Source organism: Castor canadensis, chromosome 5, assembly GCF_047511655.1.
Source record: "Castor canadensis chromosome 5, mCasCan1.hap1v2, whole genome shotgun sequence".
Classification (NCBI taxonomy): Eukaryota; Metazoa; Chordata; class Mammalia; order Rodentia; family Castoridae; genus Castor; species Castor canadensis.
Genome location: NC_133390.1, coordinates 80,977,394 through 81,000,841, shown reverse-complemented (window position 1 = coordinate 81,000,841; position 23,448 = coordinate 80,977,394). Strand labels below are relative to the sequence as shown.

Sequence of the window (23,448 nt, the reverse complement as noted above, 5' to 3'; positions counted from 1 at the left end):
AACCACAGAGCTTCTTCTCCTTTATACAAGTTATTTGTTATCAATTTCATTAAGTGAGCTTTCCTTTTAAATGGCATCAGAGAAAACAAAACTTTTTCTATAAAGTGGATATATTTCCCTTATAGGAAATGGCCTGAAAAATGGTATTTGTAAAGTATTTGCCAAGGTCTCAATAATAATGCATTTCTAGGTTTCTTGTCAGTGAAAGTTTAGAAAAGACAAATTAGAACAGCAGCTCCAGTCAGGAATGTTGATAGCAGCAAGAAATGGCAGTCTGATGGTGATGGAAGAGACAGCTGACATACAACTTAGAAACTTAGCAGTCAAACATCTTTTAGATTTCTAAGTAAATCTTACCTTCAGGTTCAACAGCTGGCTGGCTTTTGTAGGGGATGTACTGGAGTATAGGATGATATTGTGAAGGTTTTGAGTATTAATTGAAATGTAGGTAACTTCATAGATTTCCATCTATGTTTTGGTAAAACTAAAGAATCAATGACATAAGGAGAGTGTGTAGGAGGGTGAATATGTTGGAAGTATTATGTACACATATGTGGAAATGGAAAACTAAGACCTGTTGAAACTATTCCAGGAGTGGGGGTAGAGGGTTAAAGGAGAATGATAGAAGGGGTAATTTCAATTATGATATATTGTAATAACCTTTGTAAATGTCACAACGTACCCCCAGTACAACAATAATAAAAAATAAAGAAAAAAAATAATCAATGATATAGGGTGTAAATGATGAGCAGTAAATCGCTCTAGACATTAACATTCGAGATTTGGAAAGACTTTATTAAGTAATAAAAGAATTAGTTTTAATATAGTCTGTTTAAGAAAATAATTATGTAAGTTTTAGAATGATTTCCAAATAATCCATTCAAACCAGTTCTGAAAAAAACAAATACTTCGGTGTGTTATTTAAATGAAACCCAATGATAGGTAACCATTTTCTCTAACGGGTTAGACATGTTAAATTCGTGTTAATTTAGAGTGTCCTCAAGTGACTGTCTAACATAGTGTTTCCATTATTTTATAATGAAGGAAATACTGAAACCATGTCTAAGCCACAATGAAAGTTACTGTAAGTTAGTATAAATGTTAGGATTAGACCCAGGTTTTTTTGACTCCTAGTCTAGATATCTAACTTTCACAACATATGACATTCCAAAATGGAATAATACGGTAATCAAATTCATATGCACATCTCAACACTGAGAGTGGTAAAATACTGAATTAGGTCTTTGGTGTGAACCTTAGTCTTCTCCTTTGTTGTAAATGTGGCCATCTCTAGGACAGCACTTCTAAAATTTCCCAAGCAGATAGATGAACATCCCCTTAAAGCACTTTCAGCTTGGGAGATCCATTGTGTTTTAAGACACATTCTTTTTTTAACTACCTACTCTCACTTTCTCTGATTCATTTTTTGATTTAACCCTTTTAGGTATTTTTTTCCCTGCAGTTATTTCTTCTATTTTCAGAAAAAAAAAATCAGATTTCAGCAACCCCCTTAAAGATTTCTCATATTCCTTAAGTTATCCTTTAGCTTTTTGTGTAGCTAGTATAATACAAATTATTTTGGCTTTTCAGCACAGATCTTATTTTACTCAGGACAGAAAAAGACCTTATAGATGATCTAATTTCAGCTACCTGGTTTTAGAGATAGATTCCTGGAGAAAAGTAAAGGGTTCAAGTCACCCAACAAGCTGGCAGCAGGCTTAGCTCTTGAACCTAGGACTTGTACACTCACTGAAGATCCTTACCGTGGAATTGCAAGGCTCTGAAACCTCTGTGTATGGCACTGCCTATCATTTTAGTTTTCCTTTGTCACTTTCTTTCCCCTCCAGAAACACAATACAGAGACTTTCTTGGTTACCCATGTCAGTAAATGGTTAATTTCACTTAGCTAAAGGCCCTGGAAACTTCTGGGAGGAAGCCAGGTGAGCAAAGAGAGTAGATAAAGGCAGCACCTGCTGATGGGTTTGGAACAGCCTGGGGACACTGAGAGAATGTAAACACATTCTGCAAATCTTATTGTCTGACTCTGTGCCAGCGTCTTTTGGGTTCTTGTCATGGAAAATATTTCCTCTGAGGTCATTCAATGAGCAAAGGAGCATTGAATACCCTCCAGGGTGCCAACTTTGTCCTCCCTTTTGTCCAGATTAAATAAGCAAGGGACTAACATTTCATGGGCCTAGAAGAAGGCCTTTCAACAACATAGACTGTATGGAAGGAAAAAGGAGACATTAAGAAAATTCATTGTGCTGTTCTAAACTGCTCTCTCCTCCTGGTGTCCGCCCTCCCCTCCTTGGCCTCCCTCTGTTTGCTCACCCATACTTACAAGCACACGCCCTACATTTAGAGCAAGAGTTAATGTCTGTGCTTCCTCATAAATCTCAGTTTGGTGCCTCAAGCTATGTTTTTAATTCTGTGGTGGAGCTTTGAGATTTGAGACATGTAGAAAGGAGGGGCAACAAAGTAGGTAATAATGGAAGCTGCCATTTCTCATTCTGGGGAGCAAGGTATCCTCATTTAATTCTATAACAAGTTGCTTAATGCTTTAGCAGAGAATCTTTGAAGGCCAAGATAGAAGAAGAGAGGGGAATCAGGGGAAAGAAAGCTGACTGTGATGTACTACATAAAATGATTCATAGCTTCTCTCTCAGAAAAAGAAGAATGTGTGGAATGAGCAAATTAACTCAGACTGGCTTGCATTTTTTCTAGTTCAGCTAAAAATGACTTCAAGGAGAGGAATCCTTCCTACTAGAAATGATGTCATGTCTTACAAAGCTTGTTATTGAAGAAAGTTTACCCTTTTTTCAATGTGGAGCGACATTTTGTGGTATTAAGACATTTCTTCTTCATTCCTGGGTTTTTACTCTTTGCATGAGTAGTCTTTTCTATTCTATATAAACCTCACCCTTTCGACATGTCTTTGCTTTTTTTGTTGTAGAAGGCAAACCTTCTGTTGGTTTGCTGTGGTGATTTAAAGCTGTAATTGCTTAGTTCTTCTACCTTGCCAACAACTGTGCTGTAGAATTCTGAGTCTGATTCACCAAGTAGAACATGTAATTAACATGACTCAAGGAAGAACTGGATCTTTGAAAACTCTGGTGCTCTTTCTCTCTCTCTCTCTCTCTCTCTCTCTCTCTCTCTCTGTGTGTGTGTGTGTGTGTGTGTGTGTTTAGGTTTGTGATAGACTTGAAAACTGGCCTCTAAGGAGCCTTCCAACTTAGTCTAGGATCCTAAAAATTTCTGACTATAATTTACCTTCTTTTCCTCTATGGCTTTTCTGGGAATTTTTGAAGTTTACCACAATAGAAGAGAATACTCTTCTTACTTCTACTTCTGTTGGAATGCAGGCCAGATGAGCCTGGTTTCCTTGAGAATAGAAAGTAGGAATAAAACTAGTTGTTATAGGCAATCTTTTCCCTCTGTATTGAGACTTTCAGGTTTCAATATATACCTATTTGAGGTCTAGAAAGCAGATGATAGTCAAATTGTCCCAGAGATCATTAGATTATAGGTTTCTGGAGAACAGGGGCTGAGTCTCTTCACTTCTTTAACCACAGCAATTCTATGAAGAGAGAATGTTCTAAGAAAGGACTATTTTAGGGAACCACTTTTAAGGTGATTTAAAAGATTGATTGGTTTTTAACCCATTAGAAAAGCTAATTCAGGAACTATATTTAGTCAGAAGAGAAGAGAATTAAAGGGTTGGCTATAGCTACTCAAATGAAGGTCTGTCTGAAGGATTTAAGTTTAGATAATCACATATATGCAAATGTTACTGAAATACATAAGAAGTGTCTTGGAGGGCTAGGTCTGGAGGTACACATCTGTCATCCTGGTTACTCAGAAGGTGAGGATAGAAGAATCATGGTCCAAGACTGGCCCAGTCAAAAAGCAGAAGCCCTATCTCAAAAAAAAGCAAAAAGGGCTGGTGGTGTGGCTCAATAGAAGAGTACTTGCCTAGCAAGTGCAAAGTCCTGGGTTCCAACCTCAGTACTGTAAAAGAAAGCATACTATGACTCAGAATCAGTTGAAAGAAGAATGTTCCATGGCTATGGACAAGAACGGAAAATTCTGATACTTCATCTGCACTAGTGATTTGCTTCTCTGGTTTTATCCAGTGATAATGGTGTTTCTTCTCCCTTTCATTCCATTTTGCTAGCAGTTCTTGATTTGGTGATCTGATTAAGTTTGTTCATATTCTTTATCTTATTTTCTGTAACTACCTTTATGTCTGCCAAATTAGATAAAAAGATTACTGTCTAGGTTAAATAAAATTAAAAATATAAACTTTCTAATAGTACATAGTAGATATTAAGGTATTGTAAGCATTTAATATTTTTTAGTTAGTGCCTTACAACACACAAAATAGTTTCTTATCTATTATCTTCTTGTTTCTCACAAAATTATTGTTACCTAAGATGGAAAGTTTGTGTAAAATGCCTAAACAACAGAGCTATTGAAAGCCATGGTTTATATCCAGAGTAAGATTTCAGGAAGAAAACTGCCAAGTTTTCACTGCTAAATAATTTGTTGTTGGATTCTTGTTTTTAATTATCCCACCAGAGAAACTCAGTGAAACATACTCAGTTTTCTTACCCTGCTGAAATAGGTTGTTTGTTTGTAATTCTCCCCTTCACTACCTTATTTTCCTAAAATATCATAATTGCTAATTTTGAGTAAAAAAAAAAATCTACAGCTTTTTGTGATTGTTACTTTTTGCTTTTTTAAAAAGTATAAAGTGGGAGAGTTTGTTGAGATAGAAAAGTATAAAATGTCAGAGTAGAGCCCCCAGAGTTGGGGAATCCCAAGAGATGGTACCCCAAAATGTATAGTTTGTTTTGAGACAGGGACTTTCTTTCTGATCTCTGAGCAAGGTTTTTGCCTACAAATGATGGCAGGCTTCCTAGGACAATTTATCTTAACATTTTGTCAATTAGAAATGAGGTTGTTCTCTAACAGCAGGACCTTAACTTTTTAGTCTGTTTTGTAGGTATAGCCCAGATGACGAAAGACCCTGAGACCCTGATGAGATCTCAGGAGTTCAGGGCTTTCTTCTGCTGGTCCCTGTCCTATAGTAATGCTTCAGGAAAGTTTTCATACTTTCTGAGTCTCAGTTTCCTCATCTCCAGAAAGAAAGCACTAGCTGTAGATTCCAAGAGCCCTTTAGCTCTGACATCCTATTGTTTAACATGCTTAAACTGCTATTCCATCAAATAATGGATGATTTGTTACTTTACATGTTTCTAAAATATTGTAGAAAGTTCAAAAGTCACCTAGGAGTAAAGGGACTATACTTGGTGTGACCTTGGCATCAGAAGATGAGTTCTGCTCAGAAAAATTTATTTTATTCCTCTAAATGAAAGAAGCCATAACTCAGAGACTTCTTGTGGATGCTCTGGGTCCTTGACTAGGCAAATGCTAGTAACAACATTGACCATAGCTGTCTACATCACTCACAGTTACCAAATGTCACAGCACTATAAAAACTCTCAAAAGAACAGTTATGGATATCATATTATTTGTCAGTATGGGAAAATGTATGCAGAAGATTCAGATGGGGAAATTACTCAGATTAAATTCCGAATGGGATTCAGAAATTGAAATGTGACACATACAAAGTGTCAAAGCCGAGATTCCAACACAGGACTATCAGACATGCTATTCTTTGCCCTTGGTACTCTGTTCTATTAGATCACATGACGTCTGTCATGCAAGCACAAGGTACTATCACATGAAACATCTGTGGTCCTGTAGACATCAACAGTCTCCACATTTGCTCTAAGGATCCTGAATAAAAAGAAGAGGATGATAGATTCCATAGCCCTCTGATATTATAGGGCCTGATAAAGCTACACCTTAAGTTTACTTTTGGAGAGATCGCTTACTTCTAGATTTATTCTTCTCAGCTTTTGCTTCTGGGAAGAAGGTTGACTGAACTTGTATATTTAGAAGTATACTACATCTTTGAGAAAGACCATTTCTATTGTCAAATTTATTGGCATTTAGAGATAAAGGCCTTCTTGACTTTCATGTTTGAACTTCATTTTGGGATTTTCCTGAAGTAAAAGAATATTACGTGTACTTAATAAGAAAGCTATCTTGGCAGATTTCATCCCTTTTGGATATAATCAAATTGTAGCTAGTACATAAAATGACATGTGAAGCAATAAATAATTCCTTTGTGCAAGTTGTTTCAGTGGACTCAAGCCAGAACGCTCTATTAACCAACATGCACAGAATATTTATGGAGTTTAGACTTTATTTACTAGGCCAGGAAAAAAAAAAGTGCAGGCCAGTGGGATGGGGGATGGATGACCAATTTAGTACAGCAGCTGAGAAGATAAGAGCTTAGAAAGGGCCCTTCAGAGGTATTCACAATATTTTTCTTTTCCTCTGTTGTTTTCTTCCCACTCCTTTTTTGTTTCTTTTCTTTTTTTGGACAAAGGATTAAGTACAAAAATGTTGAGTGTCAGTTTTCAAATACAAGCATCAAAAATTTGAGAACTGGGCAGCTGATTGTGCCAGGTTCTTTTCCTTCTTTCCTTTTGTAAGATGCAGCTCAGAGATCAGCTTCTTGCGGGGTGGGGGGGTGTATGGATATGCGTGAGATTGTGTTTATACACATCTCTATGTGGATAAACATTCAGAAACCACAATAGTACTCCCAAAGGAATCTGTCCTTAATACAGGAAGTGACAGCTTTGTGAAGGGACCACATTGAAGCTCCAGTTTTTCGTGCTAGAAATCCCAGGATTTAATTTATAGAGGAAATGAGACCTCTGTGATGCTTCATGGGCTTCTTAGAATTACAAACAATTTAGTTTTAAAGCCTGTTGAATGCCAAGCACCTAAGCTTGGCTTAACCTCCAGGTATCTCTTTGCATTCAGAGATGTCTAGTGCCACAAATCTTAAATTCTGATGGACACATCTGAAGAAAAAGGCTACAGAAATGAGTTTCATTATTCAACGTGGCCACATTCCTTTGCCATGAAGGACTTCCCTCATTCTATTCCTAAGCTAACTTTCTCTTGCTCTGCACTTAGATTTACCAGATGACCAGGCCTGGGCCATGCCAGAGGGTGGCTTCCTTCTGCCTCTCGGGGGATGAGGACTGTGAATTTAGAGGGAAGGGGCAGGTGAAGACTTTCACAAACACTGACGTGTCCACTGCCACAGTTTCACTGGATGGAATATGTGCAGAGAATGGAGAACCAGGAAAGGCAGAAGCTGAGGTCACTGAATTGAGAAGCTGGGCATTTTGAATTGGTTAACATACCTCTCAAAGATGGCATATGTCCTTCCACTTGGGAAGTCCCAGGTCTGTTTTCTCAATGAGTTCTTGTTTATGTTTAATGCTTTGAGGAAATTGTCACTGTCACCATGTCGTTTCTCCCTGAGACTGTCTCCCAACTTTACTGTCCTTATTCCTGTCCCACCTTGTTGACTGACACCTCCTCCTTCTTTCTCTCTTAACTCCTACCATCAGAATGTTGGCACTAGGTGAACACCTACATTTCCAGCTCTAGCCACTGTCCATGTGGAATGCTCAGGAACCCCTTGAACTTATGTCTTTGGAAGCAAATCCATCCTTTTCTTCTGACTTCCTAAATTTCCTGGAATAACTTAACTAGATTTGAGGTAAATCACTTATCTCGGAAGCAATATAAAAGCTAAATGAAGAATTACATTCCTTTCCCACACTTTTCTTTTCATTTTAATCTGATGAAAATGGCTAACCTTGTCAAAAACTCCTTCCTTTAGGAGACCAGGAGAAGGCCTTAGGATCTACTGGGGGAGTCCAGAGGAGCAGTCGCTATTGTCCCGCTGGAACCCATGGTCCACTGAAGTTCCTTATGCTACTTTCACTGAGCACCCTATGAAATACACCAGTGAGAAGTTCCTTGAAATTTGCAAGGTAGGAGGCAGCTAGACTATCACTGTTAGATTAGCTGTGTTGGTGAAGCTACGTGGTTCTACAACATGTACTGTTAAAAAAATAATAAAATACAAACTGGAAAGTCTTTACAGATTAACAAATTAGGTTTATAGAGCATTTTAGTATTGCATAGATGTTAATATGCATTATATTTATATTAGTGCTATAGTCATTAATAGATATAAATATGTATTTGTTTATATTAATATTACATGCTTCTCCCTCTTGATAATTTCATTTAAATGTAATATAAAAATTGCAACACTTACATTTTTCTAAGTGTATTTGTTGCAACAAGATACACAGAATTTTCTATGTATATTAAACACTAATTGTTTCATTCTTGGAAGAAGTTTGGAATATAAAGTGTGTTTAGCCAGGAATGGTTCTGTGGTCGTGTTTGATTAAGTCACATCCTGGGTTTTTGTAGTTTCATTTCTAAAGTGGACATAGTGAACACTGCCCTTTCTCTCAACCTCACTGGATTATTGTGAATAATTGAATGAATAATGTGTGTTTAAATGCTCCCTAAAGTATAAGGCAATTATGGTTATTTTTATGTCTTCCAATCTGATGTCCTTAAGTAGATTCTAAACTCATCAGAGGTGGGGATGGTCCCTTGTACTATTCTCTCATTTCCTCTGAGTATCTTAAATGCTGTGCTACTCTAAGTAATCAGAAAGTAAAAGTTGGAGCTGAAGATTCGGTGAAAGATCAAATTTCATATTTTCAGCAAAACCAAATATACACAAGTGTGTGTTTATAGGCCTAGAAATTCTTACCTTTCTGTCCTTTTTATATTTACCTTTATCTGTCATTCATTTCAGACTATTATAACTCATTGGCTACAAAGTCAAAAGTTGGCAGTCTGCATTGCAAGTAATTCTGTGATTGGATGGCTGGATGGCATGCAGTACATTTCTTGTGTTGTGTTGAATACATCTTTTTATGAAAATAATTTTAGATTGGTAAATTGCCAATTTTAAAAAGAGTTTGAGGTACCATATGTGTGATTAGAAGCTAGGTGATGTTTAAATTTCCCCTAATATATAGGTGACTTTGGCTTGAATCCATTGTATGCCAATGGTCCTCTAAAGATTTATTCAGATTTCCTCCAGGGGTTATGGCATCATGGTTTACCTCTGGCTTCAAGCTATTGCAAGCACTAAATTAGTTCAGTGTACAGATCATGTTGCTACACTTCATGGAATACTCCTATTTCACAATCCCTCAACCAAAGCATCAACATCAGCTCTTAGCCCAACTCTTTACCACCTAAAGTTAACAACACAAAACAAAATGAAAACCAAGAAGAACAACATAACACTAACACAAAGGCATTTATGTAAGAGTAGGAGAGAGATACGAGTGGGAGTTTGCATTATACTAATGCCCTAACTTCAAATGCAATGTCAGACCTCCCTGTTTTTAAAACTCCTTTGTAATAATAAACCTCTGACCCATTGTTCCATCGTCTTGTCTCTCCTCTGCTTTTGCCCCTTTCAAACTCCTGTTCTTTTTCATTATTATTATTAACAAGGTAGAGAAATTAACATTCTTTTAAATATCTGTTAATCCATGTCAAAAAGCTTAATAATGTATGTTCATGAAGACATTTTCCTCCCTTAAAAGAAACCTAGTTCTAACCATTAAAATAATAAATATATATTTGAATTAATAGTTAAATTTTATTATAAGTCAAAATAAATACTAACTGCCTAAGTTATTACATACTTCACTTCCTGAGCCAAGTCTTCTTTTGTTCTTCCTACCTGGTACATAGGGTTTTTATTTCCAAAGGTCCTTTGCTAGAAGAAGTTTGGGGTGAAAGATTAAAGAACAACTTCTATGAAGTGCAGTGAAATGCCACCGTCTCATTCTGATATCTGATAGTGCTTTGTTGTTTTCCACTACATACAAATACAGTCAAATAATTTTAAAAGAAAATGGAAAGTAAGATATTGAAGAGGCTACCCAACATATGCATGGATGCATTTAGTAAAGTAGAACATTGCATTTTACCCCAACCTTTGCACAGGTGTACATATATTAGATGTACACAAGAACATGATGAATGATTGGTTAGTTAATTTTTAGCAAATTAAATTACTATGTAGATTTATTAAGTGTGTTTCCTTTAAGGATTTTTCTTCTTACATCACTAATCCAAAGTCTTTATTTCATTCTGGTGACAGTCTGGCACTTTCATTTGCCCAGCCAATTGTTATTCAGAGGCTACCCCAAGTCTTAACTCTCTAGGAAAACCAGTGATCTTCATCTGGGATATGAAACGATGAGTACTTTGATCCAGTTCTTTAAGTCTTAGTTTCTCTTGTGTTGCTAGTTTTTATGTTACAATACTATTTGTATTTAGGACATTTTCCAGGATTGGCTTTGATTCAAACTTAGTTATAATAATGTAAAAGAATAAATACAAAGAAAGATAATTTGGGGGATCTAGAAACTCTTTTATGTGAATATTTTCACATAACACAAGATATTAAAAGGGTGTTATAAGTTGGTTTTTCATTTCTGCTATGAATGAATAGAAAAAAGAGAAGAATATGGGAGAAAAGAAAAACAAAGTCAAATTTTGGCAGCAATTTACTACAATTGGACAAACCTGTTATGGCACAGGGGCAAGAATAATGTTGGGATACATGAAGTCATTGTTTTCAAATTATTTACAATCTAATGAAACAACTTATTAAAAATACTTAGACCTATTCTTACACAGAGTTTTTTCCTTCACCCACTTAAAATCTCTTTATTCACCATTTTCTGACTTCTACAAAATGTAGGTATTATGATTGTTGCTATGGATATAAACATTAATGAGACAGCCTTCTTGTCTTTGTATAAGACAATGTTCAACAGAAGAGGCAGATAAAAATGCAAACCAATAGATTAAAACAAAAGTTTGGATCAAGTGGAAAGGAGTGGAAGTACATGAGTCATATAAAATGTTTATAGAGAAAGAGGACTACAGTTTAGGTGGAGATTAATGTTATATGTTCTGCCACTATGAATACAATGGCTTAGATAGCAGATATCAGAGTCTGAGATAAGTTAGGAGCAGAAGTAGGGAGTGAAGGTGAGGAAATTTTGAATTATTCAGCACAGAATTAATGAAAGCATGTAACTGACAGGATATAGAATTGGATAGAGAACTTAAAGATTGTACAATTTTTGGCTTGGGTAGATGATCATTTCATGCATTTTAGTGGAGATAATAGGAATAATAATAGATTTTGGGATTTAGTTTATTTTAGGACATGTTAAGTTTGAAATATCCAAAAAATATGAGCTGGAATTGATTTTCAGGCAGTTAGAAATTTAGGTCTGAAGCTCAGTAGGGAAAGCTGATCTGGAGATAGAGGTTTGAGATCACATAACATTAGGTCTGAACTGAGTTATTGGCCTGGTTGATCAGGAAAGTACCAAAGGAGTATTAACAGACATCATTGCATTAAATTCAAATTTATACTCTCTTAAAGTGTCTTAATATTAATCTATGAAAATCACTTTCAAGTTTATATAATACAATGTAACAATACATTAATGGATAACTAGACACTCCCACATCTGGCAAATATGGTAGTCAAAAGACTCTTCCCAAACAACCTAACTTACCTCCCTACCTAAGCAACTTTTTTTCAACCTGAACATGCGCAAGTTTTCTGTTTCTCATATAAACAATTGTGAAAATGTAAAATACTAGTTTTTTTTGGCATGATTGTACTAGCATAACGTAAAAATATCTCATATTTCATAGTTATACTTTATAATTGTTGATTACAATGTGAATGATATTTCATGTTAATTAACAAAAACTATGTAGGATTGGGATAGATACTTTCATTTTAAAAATAAACACATTTACTACTCTACAACAAAATTAGAGAAAAGGGGAGAACGGATTCTGATTGGAAGTGAGGGGGCAGGAGGGGAGAGAGAAGGGACAGGGAGCAGGGGGGAGAAAAGGCCCAAACAATGTATGCATATATGAATAAATGAATAAAAAAAAATAAAGACATTTAATCAAAGGTATTAAGTTAATTGACTATGGCCATATAATAATAACAACTCTAAATGGGCACTTTAGCAGGGAAACAAGTAATAAACCTGAAGGAATTCTGTGTATGTTTGCATATGTGACCCTCTGTGTGTGAAAATAGAGGAGGGGGTACAGAGAGAGAATTCCATTCATTGATACAATGATATAATGTTATACAGTGCAATCTAGTTCTGTTATCTTCAGTTGTTTTACCCACTTTCTCTTTGCAACTTGTTGCCTTACCTTTCTCTTTTTTAACCTCACTTTGGTGGATTGTTAGAGTATGGATTTTACTACTGCCAAGAACTAGTGACTGAGGCCAAAGTTGGTAAATAGTAATCCACAGAACAATCACTTTTACTCTTTCTTAGCCTCTTTTGCTCATCTTTTCAAGAGGATCCTGAAAACAAATGGATGTTTTAGTAAACAAATTTAACTTTATCTCTTTAGCCCTTGGTTTCCCTTCACAGTAATTCAACAAATACTCACTGAATACCTCCCTGGCATTGAGCACTGCATGATGAGCAATGTGAGAGTAAACTTGGGTACCGAAAAGTATAAAGTAGATTTTGCCCCCTAGACAACTGTGGTACAAAAGGGAAGAGGCAGAAAGGTGATTAACAAATTGCTATTTAATGTGCTAAAACTGGTAATAGAGGATTCATATGGTGCTATGGGAGTCCCCAAAGAGGGAACAGATAAGTCCAAAAGTTAGCAGGTATGACATTTGATGTGAAACTCAAGATATGATTTATTTAAGCATCAAAGAAGGTGAGAAAAGACATTTTAAGTAAAGGAAACATAGTTAAAACTGCAAACTACAAAGGTACATGAAATGTTCTTGTATAATGACTAATTTGGTTTAACTGCCTTTTAAACTACATGTGTGTGTAAGTGTGTTCATATGTGTGTATGTGTGTGTACATGTTCAGAGAGGAGGGCTGGGAGAGTAGAGCTGGATGAGGATGGAAATTAGAATGAGTAGAAACCTCTTGTGAAGAAAAGAAACTTCTGCTTTATACTATTTCTCTTCTTACACTTGAACTTCTTCATGGTCACAGCATCTCTACAAAGATAATTCCAGGTAAAATGTGCCCAGATGTTATATACATTCTAATTAGCAACATAACTTCTCAAGGGATTTCAAGTATTCAGTGTCGGATGGGCTTGCTTTTTATCCCAGGAGACATCCACAGGGAGGCTGAAACCTGTGCCCTGAAGGCTTGGAAGGCCTGCTTAGCTGAGGAATGTGGGCCCGCAGGCATGAAACCTGGTCTCTTTGCCCAGTGTAAACAGGAAGCAAGTGATGGTTGTAATAAAGAAAACTGAGACTGTAGGCAGGGAACTTCTGGCAGACAGCACCTGAAGCAACCAGAGGCCCAGGCACTCAGCTGGTAAATAATTGCTGCAAAGTCAAGAATACTCTACCCCACTTCCCCCATGAACACTGCTGTATTTTACCCTAACCAACACACAGCCCCTGTGTAACCAGAGTTGTTAAAACTTGACCCTCTGTTTTTGAGAATGAAATAAAAGAGGGAGCCAGAGGTGGGTGTATAAAAGCTTTTAGAGAAACTATGTGGCTGGTGGCATTCATATCAGATGACACAGCGTTCCTGTCATACAGATTGAGTTTAGGTGCTTGAAGTGCTCAAGAGCCAGCTTGGGGATGTGGCCTTTTGTCTGCTTCTGTTCAAAGGCACTGCTGTTTCTCTGTAAGCATACCTTCCCCCTTTGATAGGGCTCCCAGAAATGGCTAGAAATGAAGTGCGTCTGACTCTAGTGTAATGCCAAGTTCATTGAGTATGAAATAGTATCAACTTTTTCTTTCCAGCACTTAGATTCTGAGGCTACAGAGGAGTCTCATGAAATGAAGCTTATAATCAGGACTGAGGAAGCATTCAGAAACCCAGTTTAACAAACATTGGTCTCTGGAAAGACAACCTAATAATTCAGAGGGTGTTGGCAATGCAAATGTTGAAATTAATTGCCCTTTAGCTTTTAGGAGATCACAGTTTGATGATGATGATGACATTGACGATTATAAAAACAGTTAATATTTATTGACTATAAACAATAAAGTTCCATTATGGCCTCTGCCATGACTCCAAATTTCAGCCTCAGTCCACTTTTCTGACTCTTCTCATTATACATCGGCACATGCATCGTTCATATACAAACATTTAATTTAATTTAATATTACCTACTTCTGTATGAATTTTATATAGTCAACATTCTTATTTTATGGAAGGGGAATTGTAAAATTCAGGACATTTGGATAACTTGCCCAAGGGCACACGGCTAGTGAGTGCCATAGTTGCAACTGAACACCAGCCCTGTCTTATCTTGGAACTCACGTTATATCACATTATATGTTCTGAAGTTCAGTGATGCTCAAGAGGAAGTGATTTTTGCCCCTGAGGACCTCTGGCAATGTCAGGATACATTTTTGGTGTCACATCTAGGGCAGAAGTGCTACTAGTATTTGATGTACACATGCTATGGATACTGCTTAACATACTAAAATAAAGAAGAAATTCTCACCCATAGCAAAAATTATCTGGTCTCAACTGGCAACGATCCCATAGTAGAGAAACCTTGGTTTAGTCGTATAGACAGCCACACTGGTACTCTACTTAGAAAACTGGATGACATATTTGAGTGGAGATAAAAGTGAAATGCAATAGAAGAAAAGTTTAATGTTTAATTAGGGTATGTGGGAAGACATTGTGGAAAAGAGGATTTGAGCTTGCTTTTGAAAGATGAATAGGAGCGTGAGCCCTATAGAGCTTAAAGGATTAAATCATGAACTATCCAAGCTAGAAGTTCCTAGGCAACCTTATTCCAGGATTTTCATTTTTAAAAAGACCTTTGAAAAATGAAATCTTACTCAGAACCTAAATATATAAAATGGATAAAAATATTACATCTCTGATTGATGTGATTAAAGAGACTGAAGCAGGTTACTTGCTTGGCTTTTGTCTTTTCTTCCACATCCTCTTTCCAAACCCTCAGATATGTGTTGTCCCAACATTATTAACAATGGCTCCTTTTTCTTTTCAGCAGAAAAGAATCCAGGATGATAAGTTATACGTGGTCACCCAAGTATGAAGCAAATGTAGTGTCCTAAGGAACAGAGTTTGAAAATTACCGAATTTAGTATTTTCTCTGTATTCTTTGCAAGTAAGAAATATATGTCTTTTCTAAGTGTTCAAATTTTAATACTAAATCTCCTAGAAATTAAAATCTTCCCATATCTTTTATAAATAGCAACATAATATAGAAGCAAGGAATTTGTAGGAGTTAAGTCAGAAGACCTGGTTCCAAGCTCCTGCTCAGCTGCTTGTGACTTCTTTGGTGTTGGATGAATGTCTGAAAAACTTGGACCCTCAGTTTACCTCTTATCTTATTCTGCATCACCCCAATTGCCTAGCATGTTGTTCAGTAAGAATTTTCTGAATATGTTGATTTCTATACTCTATCCTATATCTCATTTAAGTTTTTAACTTGCCTTGAACAATACTATTTTTGTCTTTTGGATCAATGATTATTGTTGTGGAAAATTAAACTATAGATAAGGACTTTTTATTTATACGGTTGCTCATGGGTCAGGCTCATGAATACAGCTGAAATCGTAATTCTATAAGAAGCTTAATGGTTAGACAATTCAAATGACATGTCTAAGTGGAATTCTTGGTCCAAGTACATCACCCTTTCTAATCCCTACCTCTCTTAGGTTTTCCCAACTCAATAATGACATCACTACCCACCCAGTTGATCAGGTCAGACCTCTGGGTGATTCCTTTCTTCTCTTCATCCCTATATTCAATTGTTACAACAAGGTCTGTGGTTCTACATCCCCTAAATATTTCTAATTCAACCTGTGCTTCTTTTCTCCATTGCTGTCCTGACCCAAGCCACTATCATCTCTTGGCTAGGCTACTAAAGTGACCTCCAAACTCACCTTGTCTTCCTTCTTTCATTCTTGACCTCCATAGCATTGCATTCTTGACTACACAGCAACCATGATTATTTTTAAGACAATAAAAATAATACAATGTTGAACCCCATTCAACTTCAATCTAAAACCTTGATGTGACCCCAAAGAATCTGTGCCTAATGCTCCAACCTCTTTCTTTTGAGTCAGTCTTATAAGGTCTTTCCTGAATAAACTTACCTCTACTTTGCAGTGTTTATGGGTGTTAATTATTATTATTATAGTCTGCCTGAAATACCTTCTCCAAATGAGTGTCTCCTTTTCATGATTTGGGACCAAGCTAAGTTTTACCTACTCAGAAATACTAGGTCTGAGTATAACATGTGAAATAAGCTCACTTGCATTGCTTTCCTATCCTTTTCCTCCTAGAACTGATTACCACCAAAATTACTTGTATTTGCTTGCTTTTACATTTTGTCTCTGATCACTGGAATGCAAGTTCCATGAGAGAAAGTTCTTGTCTGTTCACAGCATTTAGAACACAATAGTGTAGGTTCTTCATGAATATTTAGTGAATGGTGTTGGTGCCCCTACATCTGTTTAAAACATGGGGAGCTACTTCATAGTACTAATACTGATGGAAATAATTTGTCTACACACAAAAAATTAAAACAGCTAGAACTAAGATGGTATATGGAAAACATAAAGGAAAAACAAACTGAAAAATTACTTATTATTTTTAACATTAGGAAGCAAAATTTGGCCTGAAGATCTATTAGTCTTAATAGAACTAAACATCGTTATTAAATGCATTAACTGAATAGAGTTAAATTTAATAAAATTAAACTAATGACTATAGTCTTACCTAGGAAAATAAAAATATTATAAGTCTCAGAAGAAAACCTATAATGGCTAACAAACAAACAAAAATCAAATTTTATTATAAAAGTTGCATTGAAACAAATATATCCAGTGGAAACTATTCAGAAAAAATGAAAATGGAAAACAAAAAATTACTTAATTCTTTTGGATAGAAAATTCTTCAATGAATTCAGTCATATCAACACATAACAAACACATTCTTAGTGGAAATTCTCTGTTGTTTATTTAATTTTGATATTTTTATATTAATAAATAGAGAAGAGAAGCAAGGTAACAATGTCATGTAAACATTTTCTTTTAATTTATCTCTTTGATCAATTGGAAAACTTCTGATCTTGGAAGCTAATTATTAAGATTATCTTTTCATTAAGATTTTCAAGAACTTCTGATCTTGGAAGCTAATTATTAAGAATTTAAAAAGCTTTTTATTTTAAAATAATTTTAGACTAAAGAAAAATTAAGAAAGTAGTAGAGTGTACATTCATCCACTATCCAGCCTTTTCTAATGATAGCAACTATGTAACCATAAATAACATGGTTTTCAATATCTGGACATGAAGCATTGCTACAATACTCTTAACTAAACCAGAGACTCAAATTTTACCCTCATTCTACCTCCAGTGTCCTCTGTCTGTTCCAGGATACATTCCAGGATAACATACTACATTTAGTTGTCGTGTCTCTTTATTCTCCTCCAACTTTTTGCAGTTTCTCAGTCATTATCCTTGGCTTTCATGACTTTCCCACTCTTGATAAATGCTCACCATTTATTTTGTAGAGTGTATCTCAATTGTGGTTTGCTTGATGCTTTCTAATGATTATATTGAGGTCTGTCCCTTGGCACAAATATTACAGAAGTGATGTATCCTTTCACTGTATGATACTGTGTGTTTATGTTGTTTATATATATTATTACTCATTGTGATAATCTTCACCAGTCAGCTAAAATGGTGTATGCTGAGTCTCTCCACTGTAAAGTTATGATTTTTCTATTTATCATTGATTATATCTCAGAGGAGATTCTTTGAGGCTCAACCCATGTTTTCATAAGGTTGTGAGTTCTGAGTAGAATTTATTGTATCATTTGGCAAACATGAAATTCTTTATTACTTAAAAATACTTTCTGGAGTCTTACTATGATGCATCTTTGAAAATTGCAACTCAAAGTATAGACAAAGAATGTTAGTCTATAATAAGAATGTTAGTCATACACCTAAGAATATTGAAACACTAGGACATTTCAACCTATAAATAATAATATTTATATCTAGAAATAGTATCTCATAAAATATTTTAATACCTCACTTAAATTCACATAATAATCTAATGTGATGATGTAACATTATGTTATAGATTATTATTCCCTCATTTTCAGATGAGTAAAGTAAGGCTAAGAGAGATGAAATTATTTTTCCAAGGTCTTACCACCAATAAGTGGTAGGGAAAGAAAACATACCTGGCCTTCCTCATCTACTCCCAAGCATTTTTCCCACTGCACAGTGATGGAATGGATATGATTAGGTGGTTATGTCACTGAAAATATCTGTGTAAAGTTGTGTGACTTCTTGATGAGGATGTGGCAAAGGTGAGTAAAACATTAGCTGTGTTGTCACAATTTATAAACTTTTAAGAACATTTCTGAAGTCAGGAAATCCTTCATGATTTTTAAGTACAGCAATGAAAGGCCTATCTAATTAATTTATTTTATTACCATATATTTATTTTAATTTATTTATATAAATTATAAATTAATTTATTTTATTACCATGTATTAATTGTACAAAAGTGTTTCAATGTGATATTTTCATACATATATATAATGCCATTTGATCAAATTCATCCTTTCTGTTACTATTTATCCCCTGCTCTCCCTTTTAAAACAATTTTAATGGCTTTCATTAATCTATAAAGCACATCTGTCATATTCATCTTATTACCCTAAGCTTTCTCTCTCCTCACCCCCACTAGTTCCCAGTCCAAATAGACCCCATTTTATACACGTCATTCTTTTTTTATTTTTTTTTTTAGATCTAGATTCCTCATGAGAGAAAACACACAATATTTGCCTTTCTGTCTGATTTATTTCTCTTATTAGTTTATTTTTATCTTCTTGTTTTCCTTTTTTGGAAGCTGAAGAAAAAACACTTCTTTTTGCTTATCTCAGTCGACTAAGCACTGGAGAAGTTCAGTGAAAGGAAGGATATCTTTGGCCACAAACATTTTATTTACACAATTTGCAACCTTGTTTTATTGAGTAATAACAAAATTTAGAGCCCTGCCAAAGTCTCATTAAGGACCCTGGGTCTGGGAACTAGTTACAACAGGTACCATTTTTCTGTCTTTGCCACTGTAGACTGAAATTCCTGGAGAACAAGCAAACCCTACTGTCAGTTAGTTAGCTTCATTGGCATTAATGAAATAAGTCTATTTTAAAATTGTTTTGTTTTTATCCAATTTTATAAATGTAATTTTAAAGAAAAATAGCAGGGACAAATGCTTTGGTTTGGTTTGTAAAATAATCACACAGATATTGAGATACTCTAGTAAGTTCTAGCTGTTTTATCATCAGAGTCACTAATTTTCTTTTTACCTTTTATAATAATCATAGATTAAAATGTCTCTTTTCAAAGACGCAAACTAAGTCTTCATAAGGGAAGTGAATATACAGCTAGCACATGTCAGAATTTTCTTTTTTTCACTTAGACATTTTTAAAAAATATTTTATTAACATATATTAGTTGTAAAGAGGGTTTCATTGTGACATTTCCACATATGCTTACAATGCATCTTGGTTAGACTCATCCTTACCATCAATCTCCCTCATCCTTCTCCTCCCTCATAATTTTCATTTATGTGACTTTTTGTTTTCCTTCTAAGTTATGTCAGCTAGTAATGATACATTCTAAATTTTGAGTTTTTTCTTACTGATATAAACTATCCTTGCCCAAGGATAGTTTGGTTGAAAAAAGAAATTCAAGATGAAACCAATATGGAACATTTGAATTATGGTAAAAGGCCACAAGGCCTCTCCTCCTGGTATTGATTGAAAAATCAAAAGGATCTACTTTTAGCTTTTCCTCTTAAAGCAAAAACTGACTTCCATATGGAGAAAAGAAAATCGATGATCACTTTATAAAGTATGTTTAGCAATTTGGACTAAACATGAAATGAACTCAGAGGGTTTTAATTTAGATTAGCAGACCATTGACAGGAAAGAGTTTTGAATTTAATTGTGGGTAGGCCCTTATTTTTAATGGTCTTTTTACCATGATGCAAAAAGTAGAGTGATTATGGTCAACTTCTTTTACTTTCTATGTTTCTAAAATGGAAATAATGGATATACTTTTTAACCTACCTGATAGGCTTTTTATTGAAATGAAATAATGAATATCAAAGGGCTTATTGGAAATATGGAAGTATGAGCTTTCCTCATTTATATCATTAATTATATTTCTATTTGGAATTCTCCCTGAATCACCGTCATCTTTTGATGACAAGTGAAGAACTCCAATGCAACCGGCTTGGTGAAAAGAAGGAACATTTTTAGTTCATTTAACTTAACAGTTTAAGAGTAGGTTGATGTAGTAAATCAAATGACTTTGTCAAGAAGTTATCTCTATTCTCTCATCCTTGTTGGCTTGGCTTTGTTCTCAGTCAGCCTCACTATGATCTATCAGTTTAACCAGCACACTGGTCTTGTGCCCATTCCTGAACCAACATCTGTGACCAGAGAATGTTTTCCTCTTATTGATTCAGCCTAAGCATAAGAAAATTCCAGCTCCATTTAAACTGCATATGAACCAAGAAGAAAAAGGTTGTTCTCCAAAAATCAGAAGAATTCCAAATGGTGGAGTGGATGCTGGGCTGGAAGAAACAAACTGTCTATTGTGACTTTTGTAAACCTATTGAACTTCATTTCTACCTGGTGAAATTCTACCAGTCCTTGTCTCAGGACTCTCTTGATATCATCCCTGATCCTTTTGTTCTGTGTGATGTCTCCCTCTTTTGGGTGCCTTTAGTGTTTGATGCCCCCTTTTGCTTCTCAGTTTAGTGAACTTTATGTTATTGTCACAAGTTCATTTTGTAAGAATCTGAATTATAGTCAATCTTTATTGAGGCCAGAGACTGTATTTTATTTGTCTTTAAAAATTGCAGCAGCATGCAACAAGTGACTGATTCATAACAGATTATCAGCAAATATTTATGAAATTGACTTCTTAATGTACAAGTTATGAATAATGAAAAGTAAGAAGACAGGCAGATAGTTCTGTTATGTACATAATTTATTAACTTGCTAATTTATTAAAAGACAGAGCAATATTAACTACTCTGAAGAGCCAGGTATGTTTAAGAAGTGAGGAGAACTGCAGCCCTAGGAGGATGGGCAACTTTGTGAGGACTGATTGGGAGGGGGTATTGTAGGAGATACTCTGTATTAACTAACTCTGCACTTCTCCTTTTGTTCTTCAGTTGTCTGGGTTCACATCTAAACTTGTTCCAGCTATTCAGAATGCCCACAAGATTTCTACTGGATCTGGAAGAGGAAAGGAACTGATGGTGTTAACTCAACCCATTTTGATTGAGACCTACACAGGGCTGATGTCATTTATTGGAAACCGCAACAAACTTGGCTATTCCCTTGCCCGTGGGAGTATTGGTTTTTGAGGCATTTTTGTGGACCATATGGTATCATATGTGTAGATATGCCATTTTTGAAGATTTTATTTAAGTTCCTTATAGTTTTGGACTGAAAACAATAAATTTCTTTACAAATAGTACTAGATGACTGAATATTTAGTATTTTAGAAAATCTAAAGCTCGATTGGACTGATAGATAAATATTTCAGTTCTCATATAAGAAAAATAAGATATTTTTAAAACCAGAAAATAAATACTGCTGAAACCATCAAATAATGTTGTCAAGTAAATGCCTGGTCATAAGTTCCCAGAAGCCTCTCTGCATTCTTGTTCCTTCTACACTTTAAATGTAGGCATTTTTCAGGTCTTGGTCTTTCATTCTCTGATCTTAATTTATTCTCTCATTAGGTTGTCACTGTCTATTATTTTAGCTACCACTTTTATGAGGATGACTTCCAAATTCATATCCCCAACCCTAATATTTATTCCAACTTTCAGTCTGCTAATCACTGACATATAAGTGTTCCAATGGCCCCTCACATTCAACATTTCCCAAATCCTGGATTTCTCTCCAGTATTTTTATGGTCCTATTCATTCATCCTTGAAATCCACCAATTTTTATTGGTTTAAATTCCTTGCCAAATACACCTCATTTATAGTTGTCACAAATATGTGTGGCTTAGCATTGTACCTTGATGCCCAGATATCTAACTTAAGCATTCTTCTGGGGCTGAAGATATAGTGCTTGCCTAACATTTTCAAAGTCCTGGGTTTAATCCCCAGGATGAAAATAAAAATCTCATTTTCCTTTAAAAATTGTTCAAACTACCCTTCTCTTTTCTATTCTCATAGCAATAGTACTAGATCACCTGTTTAACTGAGCTTAGTTGATTATTACCATAGTCTTTTAATTGTGATCCCAATTCCAAGGCCTTTTTACTCCATCATGCTCTTGACTACCCAATATGTAACCACAATTGATCATATCATCCCCTGATCTAGAATTTTCAGTGGCTTATTTCCTTTTGCAATTTTTTGTTCAAATATTTTTTCAGTAGCAGACCCTTTCCTTCTAATGAAATCTTTTGTAGAAGGTCAATATATAAAACAGAAAAAAGAAGGACCACTGTGGGTGAAGGGGAGAGGGAACATCTTTGATCTTTACCTTTATTGGTCTCGGGGTAACCAATTTGGAATATCCATGGAGATTTTGAGGACTATGCTTTAAAAAACACTATCCTAATTTGCTTTGGTCCCACAGTGCTTTTTCCTCTTGCTTTAAAAATTATTTTACTTAAATTTATTTTTAAAAGAAGCTTTGAACATTGATTATCATAAACATTATTACAGTAAGCTTTTTGCATTTCCTAAGACCCAAAGTTGAGACACTTTGGTGATATTAAAATTAAGCAGTCTAGATTTTTCTTTTTGGCTTGTGTAAATTTTATTTTTAAAGTCTTTTCATCAGAAAGCTTACTTTCTCAGTTTAAAAGTTTTGTTCTCTGATACAGTCACAGACACCAATTTGATGCAGGCATTCAAAACCTAAACCTTGAATAACCCTTATTTTATTTCATCCCTTGTTTACTTCCATTAATATTTCTTTCCTTCCCTCTCTTACCTCTTTATAACACCTACCATTTTTTCCCCGTGATGGCAAATATTGTTATAGTCCTCAAGGCAAGGAACTTCTATTCATACTGTAAGAGGAAATGTTGAAATCCTTAGCTGTCCTGTCAACAGTAGTGAAATGAAAAGTCATTGAATTGTTTTGGCAGTGGTTCTGACGCAGGCATTATTGGCAAATTGCTGTAATATTTCAGCCCTCAAATCCCCATTTGCCTCAAGATAGTGGCATTTGTTGGCGAAGCCTCTGAAGTATCCAGCACATTCTCTTGTCTTACCATTTAAGGGTTACACTGGCAACTGATCTTTCTCTGCATATTTGTCCCTCTTGTAAACAAAGCAGTACTAGTGACAA

At 35.2% G+C, this 23,448-nt stretch overlaps 1 protein-coding gene across 5 annotated transcripts in view; it reads left to right on the top strand.

Annotated features, from left to right (window-relative positions):
- Window positions 1–21,606, top strand: part of Tprg1 (tumor protein p63 regulated 1) — a 170,392-nt gene extending 148,786 nt beyond the window's left edge. For all 5 annotated transcript variants that reach the window (XM_074073549.1, XM_074073550.1, XM_074073551.1 and 2 more), the window contains exons 5-6: window positions 7,778–7,931; window positions 21,299–21,606. In XM_074073549.1, coding sequence (XP_073929650.1) covers window positions 7,778–7,931; window positions 21,299–21,493 — 349 coding nt within the window. In that variant the 3' untranslated portion in view covers window positions 21,494–21,606. The remainder of the gene's footprint in view (window positions 1–7,777; window positions 7,932–21,298) is intronic.
- The last annotated feature ends 1,842 nt before the right edge of the window (window positions 21,607–23,448 follow it).